The sequence below is a fragment of the Strongylocentrotus purpuratus genome, unplaced genomic scaffold (assembly GCF_000002235.5).
Source record: "Strongylocentrotus purpuratus isolate Spur 01 unplaced genomic scaffold, Spur_5.0 spur5_scaffold_18, whole genome shotgun sequence".
In the NCBI taxonomy this organism is placed as follows: domain Eukaryota; kingdom Metazoa; phylum Echinodermata; class Echinoidea; order Camarodonta; family Strongylocentrotidae; genus Strongylocentrotus; species Strongylocentrotus purpuratus.
This window is the reverse complement of record NW_022145603.1, coordinates 17,346,477-17,362,062: the sequence shown is the minus strand read 5'-3', so window position 1 is coordinate 17,362,062 and position 15,586 is coordinate 17,346,477. Positions and strand designations below refer to the sequence as shown.

General features: G+C 39.4%; 1 protein-coding gene across 3 annotated transcripts; it reads right to left on the bottom strand.

Annotated features, from left to right (window-relative positions):
• Positions 1 to 1,686: 1,686 nt before the first annotated feature.
• Positions 1,687 to 14,428, bottom strand: LOC100893539 (meiosis 1 arrest protein). 3 transcript variants are annotated; one of them, XM_030989316.1, is made up of 12 exons: positions 13,904 to 14,428; positions 13,007 to 13,164; positions 11,849 to 12,007; positions 11,217 to 11,330; positions 10,524 to 10,632; positions 9,185 to 9,274; positions 7,620 to 7,705; positions 6,737 to 6,868; positions 6,205 to 6,318; positions 5,686 to 6,015; positions 4,393 to 4,524; positions 1,687 to 2,649 (listed from the first exon to the last, which is right to left on the bottom strand). In XM_030989316.1, the coding sequence occupies exons 1-12, from the start codon at positions 14,010 to 14,012 to the stop codon at positions 2,500 to 2,502; spliced, it is 1,683 nt and encodes a 560-aa protein (XP_030845176.1). In that variant the 5' UTR covers positions 14,013 to 14,428; the 3' UTR covers positions 1,687 to 2,499. The 3 variants fall into 3 exon arrangements, with proteins under 3 accessions (XP_030845176.1, XP_030845178.1, XP_030845177.1); XM_030989318.1 differs by having other exon boundaries at positions 5,788 to 6,015; XM_030989317.1 differs by having other exon boundaries at positions 6,737 to 6,865.
• Positions 14,429 to 15,586: the final 1,158 nt, after the last annotated feature.

The window sequence follows — 15,586 nt, the reverse complement described above, 5'->3', positions numbered from 1 at the left end:
GGAATCATGTACTGGGTTTGTTATGGTTGAGAGAAATGCATTGATGTTGTAGAATAAATTAACATTTAATTTTGTTATGAAAGGTTTGACATTAAATGAAGTTCAACAAAGTAATCAGGATCTTTCAATAGTTATTTGATGTCTATTGCATGGGTTTGGACTTTGAAGAACATTAATATATGCAGAAATATGGGAGTAACAGTTCAGTGAAAGATACGACCAATCAAACACAAATTTGCAACTCTGTGACATTTATCTTGTGAGCTCACCTTTCATTTGCCCTGTACTAAACAACTAGATGGAATTCGACTGCGCGCAGTCGAAAATGATGCCTCCGTCATAGAGCAATTTTACAAACCAAAACAGAAGAAATTTTTTGAATTCAAGTTCAATTGTAATCCATTGACAGGTTCTCAGAAAATCGTGATTACAAGCAATTTCTCATATACATATATGACCCTTTGATCTTTGACCTCATGACCCTAAAATCTACTCAGTTCATTGGCTCTGCAAGATGTCCTGAGTTAAATAGTAATCCATCTGTCAGTTCTAATGAGAATGCGTTCACAAGCTATTTTTGCATACATAATGAGCCCATGACCTTTGACCTTTGACCTTATGAACCAAGAATCTACTCAGTTCATTGGCTCTGCAAGTAACATACATGACCTAATTTTGGCAGGAATCCATCAATCGCTTCTTGAGATAACGCGGTCACGAGCTGTTTTTGCATACATAATGTGCGCTTTGGCCTTTGACCTTTGACCTCATGACCCCTAAATCTAATCAGTTCATCGGCTCTGCAAGTAACATACATGACCTAAGTTTGGCAGCAATCCATCAATCGATTCTTGAGATAACGCGATCACGAGCTGTTTTCGCATACATAATGAGCCCTGTGACCTTTGACCTTTAACCTCGTGACCCCAAAATCTAATCAGTTCATTGGCTTTGCAAGAGACATACATGACCAAAGTTTGGCAGGAATCCATCAATCAGTTCTTCAGATAACGCGATCACGAGCTGTTTTTGCATACCTAATGAGCCCTGTGACCTTTGACCTTTGACCTCGTGACCCCAAAATCTAATCAGTTCATCGGCTCTGCAAGATACATACATTACCAAAGTTTGGCAGGAATCCATCAATCGGTTCTTTAGATAACGCGATCACAAGAACGGGACGTACGTACAGACGTACGTACAGACGTACGGACGGACGGACGGACGGACGGACAACCCGAAAACATAATGCCTCCGGCTACTTCGTAACGGAGGCATAAAAATCAACAATTCATATTATCGCTTAAAGGTAATATAAAGTTTTGGTATTGGGACATGAATTCGGATCAAATGAACATATTGGAAGCATGTGCGATCCTACAATATTCAGCGATCGTTGACGCGGTTGTATAGCTCCCTCTCTTGATAATTAAAACCACAGAGACCATAATTGGTTTCAGGTCAGGATTCAGCACAGATCCACTTATTGCTGCTTATTTACAAGTCAAAATTAATTAAGGAGATGACTAGCTGGTTGGAACTGATCCATTCATCGCTGCTTATAAGTCAAAATCACAGTTATCAGTCTACATAGGAAGTCCACAGAACTTCTTTTGTAGAGGTTGGTTAAGGAGATGACTAGCTGGTTGGAACTGATCCATTCATCACTGCTTACAAGTCAAAATCACAGTTATCAGTCTCCATAGGAAGTCCACAGAACTTCTTTTGTAGAGGTTGGTTAAGGAGATGACTAGCGGGTTGGAACTGATCCATTCATCGCTGCTTACAAGTCAAAATCACAGTTATCCGTCACCATAGGGAGTCCACAGAACTTCTTTTGTAGAGGTTGGTTAAGGAGACGACTAGCTGATTGAAACTGATCCATTTATCGCTGCTTATTTACATGTCAAAATCACAGTTATCCGTCTCCATAGGAAGTCCACAGAACTTCTTTTGTAGAGGTTGGTTAAGGAGATGACTAGCGGGTTGGAACTGATCCATTCATCGCTGCTTACAAGTCAAAATCACAGTTATCCGTCACCATAGGGAGTCCACAGAACTTCTTTTGTAGAGGTTGGTTAAGGAGATGACTAGCTGGTTGGAACTGATGAGGACGGGTAGAGCCTCTTCTTTTTCTTCTTCTACCACTTTATCACTGCTTACAAGTCAAAATCACAGTTATCCGTCTCCATAGGAAGTCCACAGAACTTCTTTTGTAGGGGTTGATTAAGGAGATGACTAGCTGGTTGGAACTGATCCATTTATTGCTGCTTATTTACAAGTCAAAATCACAGTTATCAGTCTCCATAGGAAGTCCACAGAACTTCTTTTGTAGAGGTTGATTTAGGAGTTGACTAGCTGGTTGGAACTGATCCATTCATCACTGCTTACAAGTCAAAATCACAGTTATCCGTCTCCATAGGAAGTCCACAGAACTTCTTTTGAAGAGGTTGGTTAAGGAGATGACTAGCTGGTTGGAACTGATCCATTCATCACTGCTTACAAGTCAAAATCACAGTTATCCGTCTCCATAGGAAGTCCACAGAACTTCTTTTGAAGAGGTTGATTTAGGAGTTGACTAGCTGGTTGGAACTGATGAGGTCGGGTAGAGCCTCTTCTTCTTCCTCTACCTCTACCACCAAAGGCAGGCTGTCAACAAAGAAACAGGCAGGACGTGTTGTTAGCAACAACAACAACAAAATCTAATTTATACAGTAGGCTTGCGGTGCACCATGTGAGAGAGAGGGAGGATTGAGGAGTCCTGCAAAGGACTCTCGGTAATCTTCCGTGAGGGTGTGTAGTCCTGAAAAGGACTGTTGGGCTCCTGACAAAGGATAGTCAACCTGTTCGAAACGTCGAGCCATTCCCGCCACTCATCCTCTCCAAGCGCTATAGTTCTCCTTAGAACTATAAACTAAGAAAGATAACCAACAGTCTTTTGCAAGACTACCCCAACAGTCCTTTTCAGGACTACACACCCTCAAGAAAGATTACCGAGAGTCCTTTTCAGGACTCCTCAATCCTCCCTCTCTCTCACATGGTGCACCCGCAAGCCTACTGTATATCTACATCACCATGCAACCCGATACTTACAGGCAGCATCAAAATCTCATTTCCTGCTATGGAGAATGCTTGTTATACTAATGATAATAGTAACAATGGAGGCTTCTTATAAAGCGCACAGGTCCGTCACATTGTGATGCTCCTGGCGCTGCACCAATTATTACCCTGGCTTGAGCAAGGCGGCCATTATGGCGCCTGAGCATTTCAAGGAATTAATTCCTGCCAGGTACCCATTTACATCACCAGGGTCGAGTGTGGCAAATGTAGATCAATGTCTTGCCAAAGGACATTAGTGCCGCGGCAAGAATCAATCCCCGGACCGTATGATCAACAGTCCGGTTACGTATCCACTCGACCACGACACCTCTACATATATATACTAAAGTGAAGTAATACACAATAAGTACGTTATTACAACTACATTTATTGTACAATGGAAACTGGTTATAAAGAGCTCTGATATATTAAGCCACCCGGGGGGCGTTTCACAAAACTTGTCGTCAGTGACAAATGACAATTTGTGTTATAAGCTACTGAAATCCTTGCTTCTGATTGGTTATATCAGCAGATTTGTCACTGATTTTTGTTATTTGTCATTGAAAAAAGGCTTTGTGAAACGGGTCCCTGATATAACAAAGTAACCTCCATGGTCCCAATGTACTCATTAGGAATTTCGAATGAAGTGATAGAGTCTAGCTGGTTGGTCGCGTTGTAACTCATTTTGTAAAACGAAAACGGAAGATGATGCAACCTTTCATAGATTTGCCAAAGGGGTTTTTGCAAACTGCATATATTAAGTGTTGCTAGGTAGGTCAAGCCATAATGCTTGTCCTACCTGGCAACAACAAATGTATGCAGTTTGAGTTTATTGAAACAATAATTATTCTTATCAGGTGAATGAAATAATTTGTATTGAGGCACTTCACAAAGACATATGCATTAACTTTGGTTACATTACGAAAATGCCCTATTGGAAATTAATAATGCTATGGTCACATCACCCAAAAGTAGCCTGCTCGGCGGCCGAGCGGCGAGTTTTTAACCAATTCTGCCCGGCGGCTGCCCGGCCACCGAGCGGCGGCCGCCCAGGCACCGCTCGTTTTTAGGGCATCGCTCGGTCGCCGCTGAAGTTTTAGCGCGGAGTTAAAATTTGGGCGGCGCCTGCTCACTTTTCACTCGCCGCCCAAAATACGCTCGGTGCCTGGGCGGTCGCCGCCGGGGCACCAACTAATTGCTGGTCGATGCCTAAATTCCAGCAGCAACCGAGCAGGCTACTGATCGGTCGGTCGCTGCTCAGATTTGTGACCATAGCTTAAGCTAAGTTCTGACCTGTACTGGAACAGTGGCTTGTTGTTTGGTCTTCCTAGGCTGTCTAGTCGATGTCTTGTTCATTAATCCAACCAGACTTGAAGTGAGATTGCAATGGTTTATCAGTGGATTGTAAGCATCGAGAACTTCCAGCTGAAGAAACAAAGGAAATATTTGATATGTAAAACGGAATAGCTCATTACTTATGGATCAACACAAGTACAGAATAATTTTTAGTAAAAGATTTTTTTTAAATACCCAGATTAGCTAACATCAGCTACGCCCTTTGGCAAGGCATTAATCCACATTTGCCACTCTCTTTGACGGTGCAAATGGGGGCCTGCATGGCAATTGCTGGGTAATAATTATTGCAAGGCCCTTGGAAGAACAGCAGCAGCAGTGCTTGCCCCCGCACACTGTGTGCACAATCTCCACTTCCTGGGGAGCATTCCAGTCAGGCGTTACTTGACGCTCAAAAACTGTTTAACCCAACAATGATGGTCGCATCCTACCGGGTACCCACTTAACACCTGGGTGGAGAGTAGCAAGTGCAGGTTAATATCTTGCCAAAGGATATTAGTGCTGTGTCGGGATTCGAACACTCGACCTTCACATCTCCAGTCAAGCGCCTTAAACCACTCGTATTAGCAGCAGCAGTAGTAGTAATAGCAGTAGTAGTACTAGTAGTACTACTAGCAGTAGAAGTAGTATTAGTAGTAGCAGTATTAGCAGTACACAGTAGTAGTTGTGGTGCAGGTGGTGGTGGTGGTGAATAAGAAGTGTTGGCATTTAGAGACTATACTTACTTGGTTTAGATACTGTGCGACTAGTTGAGGACTATCTGAGATTGGTTTCTCTGCAGGTATTTGATAGTCCCCAGGTAGCATGAGTTAATATTGACTATACTTACTTGGTCTAGATATTGTGCGACTAGTTGAAGACTATCTGAGATTGGTTTCTCTGCAGGTATTTGATAATCCCCAGGTAGCATGAATTCATTGACTTTACCTACTTAGTCTAGATACAGTGTGACTAGTTGAAGACTATCTGAGATTGGTTTCTCTGCAGGTATTTGATAGTCCCAAGGTAGCATGAGTTCATTGACTATACTTACTTGGTCTAGATACTGTGCGACTAGTTGAAGACTTTCTGAGATTGGTTTCTCAGCAGGTATTTGATAGTCCCCAGGTAGCATTAATTCATTGACTATACTTACTTGGTCTAGATATCGTGCGACTAGTTACTATCTGAGATTGGTTTCTCAGCAGGTATTTGATAGTCCCCAGGTAGCATGAGTTCATTGACTATACTTACTTGGTCTAGATACTGTGCGAATAGTTGAAGACTATCTGAGATTGGTTTCTCAGCTGGTATTTGATAGTCCCCAGGTAGCATGAGTTCATTTACTATACTTACTTGGTCTAGATACTGTGCGACTAGTTGAAGACTATCTGAGATTGGTTTCTCAGCTGGTATTTGATAGTCCCCAGGTAGCATGAGTTCATTGACTGCTATTGGTTTGATGAGTAGAGACATTGACGGTGAGGGGAGGATGATGAAATGACCTCTTGGTTTAGGTACTGCAGAAGTGCTTGGATACACAGTCGACTCACTAGGCTCAAGTCTTGTGACAAGACACATCTCCTGTTAAAAACAAAATATTATTTATTCAACAATCTGACATCTAAATATACAAATTTTTTGACCAAAAAAAAAAACTGTTTAGGGGAAAATAAAATAAGGCAGAAAAGGGGAAAAAGAAAATTAAAGTGGAAATTTTATGCCAAAAGCGGAAAGGCTGGAAGGTCTGTTAACCTATGGTGTACTACATACCCTATGATGTAGATGATGACACAGAGCATGGAAATTTTGTTGATTAGAGTCTAGTTCTTCCCAGTCTAGCTTCCAGCATGCTGTAGGTCTCACAACCATAGGTTGTCCAAACATCTAGAAACAAAGCACAACATGCATGTAAATATGCAATTTACTCAATTTATTTATTCAATGATAAAAAATCACACAAGAAAGCACATCAATATTTACTCAATTGATACATATTGAATTTTAGTTACTGTATTTACTGTTTTTGCCGGCGATAAGGTCGCAGCGCCGCACCCCCAACTTTGACATTTCGTAAAGGAAAAAAACCAAACGGGCCAAACAAAATAGTCATAATTTTCTCGTAGAACATTATTTTTTCTACAAACTGATACCAAAATTCATCAATATTCTTATAAATTTACGGTAAACATATTCCTTTTATTTCATGTTCCAGTCCGGGTCCAGGTACCGGATGAAACAAAAAGGCAAATTTTTAGTCACGTTTCGGTCCAGACTTTTCTCTCTGATGTATATTATGACTCACCAGTGAATCACATATTCCTTGGAGTTTAACCATCTGCATGACCCTGAGTTTGATGACGGGAGTGGCCTGCTGCTGGCTTACTGCAGACTGATTGGATGAAGCTGGTTTGTTAGGTATACCACACGTCATCTGCTGTTTTAAAGAACAAACTTAATGGCCGAATTCACAAAGGAGGTTCGTTGACAAAACTAGGTTTATGTGCGTCATATGACGCGTTTCAACGCGTTTTTACAAACCTTGTAAATATAAACCTAGGTTTGTTGACAAACCTCCTTTGTGAATTCGGGCCTATGTCATTGCTAAAGCAACAAAGTAGATCATAGCACCTGATCAATCCCTACCCTCCCTGAAAGGAAATGCCTAGTCCCTCAGAGAGGACTTATAGCCATCGGTCCCCTGGTTGCTTAATTGCAAGCATATACACATGCTTTCTTTGATAGCAGTCAGATAAAACAAACAAACCAACTACCTTAATATACATTTATGTAATGCTAAATATATTTTGCGGATATAGTATCGAAAATAATATCGCTAGTGACATTCGTTTGTCTCGCAATGTGGTCAATAAGGAATCAAAAGATCATGACATTTCGTGTGCCGCTGCAACACTTCGTCAGGTGATAAAATATATTGTAAGCAAGTGTCTTTTATACTCTACGAGTGGACCAGCGGTCACATAATTTGATCGATAATTGAAACAATAACGAAGGCCTATTGCCGAAGCACACGGGTGCTCAACCAATCGGGCCGGGTGAGAACAATGGCATGCTCAACCAATCCACGGGCTGCTTTCTCGGTGAGGGCCATACTTGTTGACCATACATTGCAAGACAAACAAAATATGTCACTAGCGATATTATTTTCGATACATTCATGTACTTACAAACTGTGTATTGAATGGCAGCAATGATGGATCAATGAATCGCTCTTGTAAGTCACACTTGAGCACCAGCTTGTCTGAGGACATCACTACATATAGACAAGATCAATTACAGCAGGGATGGTAGCTTCAAAACAAAAATAATTTCTGCATTTTATAGGCTCTTTCCAATTCAAGCTGTGACAAGCACAATCTTCTCTTCTTTTTATGCATCCAACATCTACATCTAGTATTTTTCACAAAAATCTATGACATGTTACTCACTTTTGACATCTTTGCTGTTGATTTAAGGACTCTACTGGGGCCCGTTTCACAAAGCCTTTTTTTAATGACAAATGACAAAAATCAGTGACAATTAATCTGCTGATAGCCAATCAGAAGCAACAATTTTTAGTAGCTTATAACAAAAACTGTCATTTGTCACTGATGACAAGTTTTATGAAACGCCCCCTGGTTTTATATTATTGCGTTTTAACAAAATAGCTTGTATAAATCTACACAAAAAAAAGATTGGTGTATAATAAAAAATTAAAAAACAGTGGGTGAAATATTACAACTTTAATCCAAGTTCAGATAGTATACCGACAACAAATTACCTCAATCATGTTTGTTGAAAATAACATTACCAAAGTTTATATAAAAATACTTGCTCAAAGAAGGATAGATACCCATTTTTTTTCTTGAAGAATGTACCCTATATGATGTCAGCTACCAATCTTCAGAATTATTAAATTCCAAGATACTATAGCATTATTCCTTTTAAAAGAGATAGAGTGATTGGTGTATGCCTACGTTAGGAAAGATAAGATAAGAGAGAGAGAGTTATATTACTGATTACCTTCATTTGACAATGAGAGTTGTAGTTAGTTAGGCATATGCTCACTAGAGAAAAAGTTATCTCTGGGATAGTTGAGTTCTGTTTTCAGACCGCAAATCAGTGCCTCCGATGTGCATGGTTATTGCTCTTATTCTTATCTATGACATTTCTAGTGCCCTTTTAGAACCTAAAATTGCTATGAAGGTAATTTTAGATCCCAAAATATGTGAAATTTAGCCAATACGACCATACCAATTCAGCTCCACCTTCAAAAAAATATGGTGACCATTAAATAATTAATCAATTAAAAATAACAATACATGGGCCGGCTGGTTATGCTTAATATAACAAACACGAAAAAGCCAACGTCGGCATTGGTTGAAATACGACGTAAAAGACGCTATTTCATTTTTTCAACCGCCTTTTCAAATTATCTTATATTTGTGGTGGTACACAAGTATTAGAAATTGTTATATTTATGTATATTTCAGCCGTATCTGAACCAATTTTGATCAAACAAAGATGATTATGTCATTTAAATTTGTATGTTCTTTCAAATTTGACACTCAGTTTTTCATTATCTCACCAAAAAATTATTTTGTGTAGCGCCCTCTGCAACAGAACTCAACTATCCCTTTAACTGCGTATACATTTAAGAATGAATGATAGCTATTTAAGTATACCTATGCGAAAAATAGACCACGTTATTAAGACATATATCTTCATTTAAGAATGAAAGATTACAGCATACCTCCATTTGGAAATAAGAGATGCAGTTGTTCTCTGTCGGTGCCACAGTCATGAAACCACCCAGTGAAAAAGGACTGGAAACTCAGCTCCCCTGAGGAAACACAAAAACACCTCCAGAATGAGATAGGTATGCGCAGAGATGGATGAAGAATTGCATAGAAAATGTTTTTTTTTTTGTCCAAATTACCATCCACCATGGTAACCATGAGAAATAGACCTTGTTATGGTTACCATGGTATCAAACAATAATAAACATAGGGTCATCATTTGGTACCATGATTACCATGGTGGATGGTAATTTGGACAAAAAAAACATGGTTACCACTTTTTTGAAAGGGAGGCAACATAATGAGTGATAATCATGAAGCATGTCCATTGACATGTATATACAGAATTGTTTTTTAATGTAGTATTTTGAAATTATATGCAAGATACATACTTTTCTGCAAGCTAGGGCCTTGCAGCTATAGTCATTACCCCGGGGTGTTTCATAAAGCTGTTTGTAAAGTTACGCATGATTTTACGAACGACTTATACATGACAAGCCAAATGGGATGCTCAATATTCACTACATCCACTAAAGTTGAAATGTGCAGATGTAGATTAACATTCTTATTATAGCAAACATTTTTAATGCAAAGTATATTTTTTGCCATAATATAATTGAGGTTATTGGAAATATCAGAAAAAAATTTGGGCATCCTAACTGGCACTTCATATACAAGTCGTTTGTAAAGTCATGCGTAACTTTACGAACAGCGTTATGAAACACCCCCCTGATTCTATGGTAATCTCTGTGTGAAAAAAAACCTTATTTCTACTTTACAATTCAAACAAAAAACATTTGTTGGGAGACCCTAAACTGATTGCATTCTTAGATAATAAAACAATTCTTATCTCCATTTTGTAGGAGTTTTCCCCCCAGGGGGGTCACTCTCATACAAAAGTGCTACCCACCCGTGTCCATCAACCTATGAAATGGACCCTAATGGCGTACATGTATCGCACCTTTTCTGAAATGACCCTTTTTATAGAAAACGTTGAAACTTGTGAACCTGAAAACGTACCCTTTTTCTGGTTTTTGTGCGATCAGTGCTTTAAAAACACCCCTTTTATAGGAAAACGTCAACGACATCAGACCTGAAAAGGCGCCCTTTTTCGGCTTTTGTGCGATTAGTGCTTGAAAAACACCCCTCTTTGAGGAAAACGGCGACGTCGCCGTGTAGCTGAAAAGACACCCTTTCGACGCTTTTTCTGGACGCTGGTGCGTAGCCAGTCATATTGGGAGTGACCCCCCCCCCCCCCCCCCCCCCCGGGGTTTTCCCAAGGGTAGTACAGACCTGGTTCTATTGTAGTAACATCAAGTATACCAGTCAGGTTCTCCGATGATGATGTATTAGAGCTCACTGGACTGTCACAAACGCTTGCAAGACTCACTACAAGAATCTTCTACATAGTGAAAAAACAAATACAAATCGGTCAAGGGCAAAAAGAAACTACAGTCAAACCTGCTTTAGTGACCACCTGTCTTCAAAGGCCGCATTAGTTGTTTCCCTTGAAAATGGTTTCTCATTGAATCATGTACTAAATTTTAACAATATAATAATACTATAAGTTTGTTCAATGAGAACTAAAGTATTATTCGGCGTGTATCCTTCTTGGAGGCACATACTGTACATGTATATACTGTTATCTGTTATACTTCTTTCAGGGGTGAAAGTGAGCACTAAACAAAAACATTTTTATTTTTTTCTCCCTCAGCCCCTTTGAGTAAAAAAAAAAAAAAGAAGAGGATTCGGGAGGGAAAATGGTATCTAACAACATTTCCCCCCTTTTGAGTAAGAAAAATTAGAGAAATTAGGGAAATATAGGGAAGAATAATGAAAATAAGGGGAAAATCAGGAAAATAGGGATAAAATTGGGAAGAAAAATAAAGAAAAAAAATTGGGAAGAAAAAAATCGGGAAAAAAAAAAAAATTGGATAAAAATCATATATATATATATATATATATATATATTAGATGGATACACACCCTAATGCTTTCAAGGTCCATCTGGCTGAGCATCTGATCTAGTTGTCTCGAGACCATTCCTCCTTGCTTGCATGTTATAATGATCACCTCTAATTGGCAACTGAAACTTGTCGTCTGAAACAGGGAAAATTATATGGAGACAAGATGAAATTACTGTAACTATCTCTTTCCTCCATTTAATACAGTAAGTCTTTCTTTAGGTTGAATTGCCATTTCTGTGTTAAAGGCACACTGCCATACTTGTAGCTACTTGCTCCCTCTATATAGAAAACTTCCCCAATCTGTGCCTGTTGGTCCCCCATGATCCTCTTTTTCTTATGTTAAATGAGAGCTGAGTTAATGAGATAGCCACCTGTCACAGTGACCTCGATGGCTCTCTGTGTGGTCTAATCCCTTCTGGCCCAGTAGTGGTGACAGTCTTTAAAGAGTGTGTTAGGAGTTGATGCTCTTCTTGCTTCAAAATGTCATTACTTAAATGCCACATACCTGCCAACCCTTCACATTTAAAATTAGAAATACAGGCTATTTTGCTTCTTGTTTTAAACAGAATATTTCATAAATAGAGAGGGTTCAAACAATAGCTTCAAAACAGGATTCATTCCTCCAAAATAAGAATGTTAGAGAGAGTTTACCTGTCTGAGTGTTTGAGACTGTCGTTTGAATTGCAGGACTGCATCCTGTAATGCTTGTGGGAGATTGGTGTGTTGCGAGATGGCAAATGTTTTTAACTCATGAAGTGCATTCTGAAGTCTGGAGAAGTTTCCTCGAACATGCTGCAGTGGAAACAGATTCTGTTGAGAGATCAAGAAAGAGAGAGATAGATAGGGAGACTTAGTCCTTGGGGAGGACTTAAAGCCATTGGTCCCCTGGTTGCCTTCTTTAATACAAGCATACACATGCTTTCTTAGCAGTCAGGTAAAGCAAACTATTGACTGATTAATAAAAAATGCAAAATTTTGTTTTGTTAATACATGTACTTTTTAAAATTCAATTCAAAATGGTTTATTTCAAATAAAACTTTCATCACGGCATTAAGCCGAAATACAAAAGTTTACAAATTATGAACACATAATGTAATATATAACTTGGAAAAATAAATCAGAATAAATACAAGAAATATAGCTTATTGCAACATATGGAAACATAAATTAGAAAGAAATCTGAATTAAATCGCATAAAGTAACATAGTTCTACTGAAATCATGTGAAAGAAGAAGGACTGAAGTAAGCAATAAACGGTACACGGAGCAATATATGTGGTGGAAAATATCGAGAGTAAAAACCGAAAAGTGAGGAGTAACGTTTGCAAATACACTGTAACTTATTGAAATTACGAGTGGGAGAGATTTAGAGAGGAAGAGTAAAGGCTGAGGGGGGAAGGTTAAGGAAGAAGTAGTAGAAAGCGAAAATGGAAAAATTCATATAGAGTCTAGAAGTATACAGAAAAGAAGGGAAAAGAAGAAGACGATGATGAAGAAGAAGACGAAATGGAAGGAGAAAAAAAAAAGAAGAAAAAGAAGTAAAAGAAAGAGAAGATAAAGATAAAAGAGTAAAAGAACAAAATAAAGTGGAAATACAAAAAAAAATACAACCATGCCTAAAGTGGACAAGAGATGGGTGAAGAGTACATGTATAACTAGACAGAAATAACCGTCTGATAAAGATACGGGTCATTTCTGTAATAAAACTGACATTTGTTGACAGCGGTCAGAGGAGCCAGATGCAATCTCAGCGGAACAACCGTCGATATCAGAGACTGAAGCTTTCGGTCTAATGACATGAATAACCTACCTCTGAATGAACACCAAGTGCAAAAAGTCCAAAGAATGGGATCCTTGCTGGGCCAGTCATGTTACAGGCCACGGCTAGTGTATGTTCCAAGGCTTGATGTAGGTCATAGCACATCTCAGCAGAAAATGGTAGTGAGAAATCAACCAGCAGAATCCGCGCTGTTGATTAAAAGGAGAACACGTCTTACAAATTTACTTCACCCGAGGCATGTCCCGGATCACCTTGGAAGTTGGCTGTACGTGCCCCACTTCTCCGTTTCAATTCAAGAACTCTTTTAAATAATAGATAAGTGCAGTAATAAGTCCACATCTTAGTTAGATATGGGCATAGATTCTAGATCTAGATCTAGATCTACATAGTCTAGGTCTAGTAGACTACAGGCCTAGATTCTACATGTAGACTTAGTAAAGTTAGTTAGGTCTATAGACTAGCCTTAGTTAGACCGAATATTCCGTCTCTTTCGTTCGTTAAGCCTCTTATTTGGGTAGGGTCGGCTCTCTTGAGAGCGTTAAGCCTCTTAATTATTTGGGCAAGAGGCTACGGCCTACCCAAATTAGATCTAGATCTAGGTCTAGAGGCTTAACGAACGAAAGAGACAGAAAATTCGGTCTAGACTAGCGGTAGCCTAGATCTAGGCCTAGATTTCTAGAGCAAATAGAAACAAGAAATTGAACTTGAAATATAGACTTCAAGTCATAGAGCTTAGAAGATGTGAATTTTATAATGATTCTTTCCATTCATACAATCTTATATCATGCACCAACGGACATCCTGACATGACGGATGAAGGATCGACAAGAAGAGAAGAAGTGAAACTGAAAGCCCTAGATCTAGATAGATCTAGATCTAAGTTAGAGATCTATGATCTAGAAATATCTATGAAATTTAATTCCTGACCTGGTTGTCTAGAGAATGCAACTCTTGACATTTGACTTTGTTTCTCCATCATCAACACTGTACTGGCAGAGCTGAGCTGAGCTAATTTTCTAATGAAGCAGTGCAGCATGCAGGCCTCCCATATAACCTAGCCTTGCGAGTTCAGTTGTGTGACGTCGACGTTGAAGAGTTGACTAAAAATTTGCACTCGATATATCAACTCCCGCAAAGTCGGGGTGACTAGAGTAGCCTACTCGGCACAACTACCGGTACTCCGCAAACCACATGCAAACTTCCGATCGAGTCGAGAGGTTTCCAGAATTTTGAACTTGGTGCTCGTATGCGTACTCAACTCATTCCAAATCATTAAAATCGTCATGCAGTCGACTCGATCATGTGATGGTCGTACGCGTATAGAGCTCGTGACGAACTCTAATTCCAAATTTCCAATTCCTTACTCCCGAAGTATAGTAACTCGCAACTTTAGAGTCAACTCGAGAATTGTACGAGTTTTCAAGAGCGCTGATCGATCACCATTGGCGTCATTCGGCAGCGCAGCGCAGGCACGTACATGTAGCCACGCGGGGGGGGGGGGGGGGGGGGCACTCGATCGATTACATGTATGTGCCCCCCCCCCCCCCCCCAAAAAAAAAAAAACATCAAACTCTGGCTACGTGCCTGATCATGGGGGGGGGGTCGACCGTTGTCTCCAGGTTTCCTAAGCTCCGCCATTTTGTACGGATCCATTAGAAGCCAAAATAAGCCCCTAGGGTCTATACATAATTAATTATATTTTAACGGCTTTGGTCATCTCCCGAAAAATGAATAAGGATGTTGGACAAGAGCCTATTATAAACGAAATAGGTCTACAAGATTTCCAAAATGGGAGGGGGGGAGACATTATACAAATATTAACTGCTCATAGGTTGGTGGGAATTATCACGTCTAAGGTGGTGTTCATACCGGCCCTTTTATCACCCCCGAGTGCAGAGCAGTCCATATTAAATTTTGTGTTATACTCATCCTTTTCATTGATTCGTGATAGGTCTAGAAAATGAATAACAAGAGTCTATATTCTCCTCACAGTATTATATTTACAGCCCAGGTCTAAATTCCAGTCGATACCAGTTGAAACCAGTCAGGATCTACCGGTTTGAACTGGTCTCAACTGGTCTCAACTGGCCTACCAGTTGATACCAGTTGATACAATTTGGAAACTAGTAGAAATACCAATTTACATATGAGACCACACAGTTAAAATTTTAGTGAACATGTTGTTTAAAAGTTTAAACAACTTTGGATTAACGGGTGACCTGATCTAAGAGTTGTTTAAAATGTTAAGCAACTCGAGTTGTTTAAAGTTTAAACACTTAGTTGATCAACATTTTGAACAACTTGTTTAAAATCACAATTTAAACAACCGGTGTTGTTTAAAGACGGTTGTTTAAAACGGAGCTGTTGTTCAGTGGGGGTTGTTTACACCAACTGGGTTGTTGAAAGAAAGTTGTTTAAAACGGAGCTGTTGTTCAGTGGGGCTTGTTTACACCAACTGGGTTGTTTAAAGAAAGTTGTTTAAAAAGGAGCTGTTGTTCAGTGGGGGTTGTTTACACCAACTGGGTTGTTTAAAGAAAGTTGTTTAAAAAGGAGCTGTTGTTAAATAATAATAATACTATTGGATTCTTATATAGCGCACGTACCGACCTT

What these genes read in the sequence shown, in the direction of transcription:
- LOC100893539 (XM_030989316.1), bottom strand. Translation starts at nt 14,012, where the DNA reads ATGCTGCACTGCTTCATTAGAAAATTAGCTCAGCTCAGCTCTGCCAGT. An exon ending in TCTCTTATTTCCAAATGGAG is followed by an intron (nt 7,706 to 9,184) that starts GTATGCTGTAAT and finishes GTCTATATGTAG; the next exon opens with TGATGTCCTCAGACAAGCTG. An exon ending in TCGCACAGTATCTAGACCAA is followed by an intron (nt 4,525 to 5,685) that starts GTAAGTATAGTC and finishes TTGTTTCTTCAG; the next exon opens with CTGGAAGTTCTCGATGCTTA.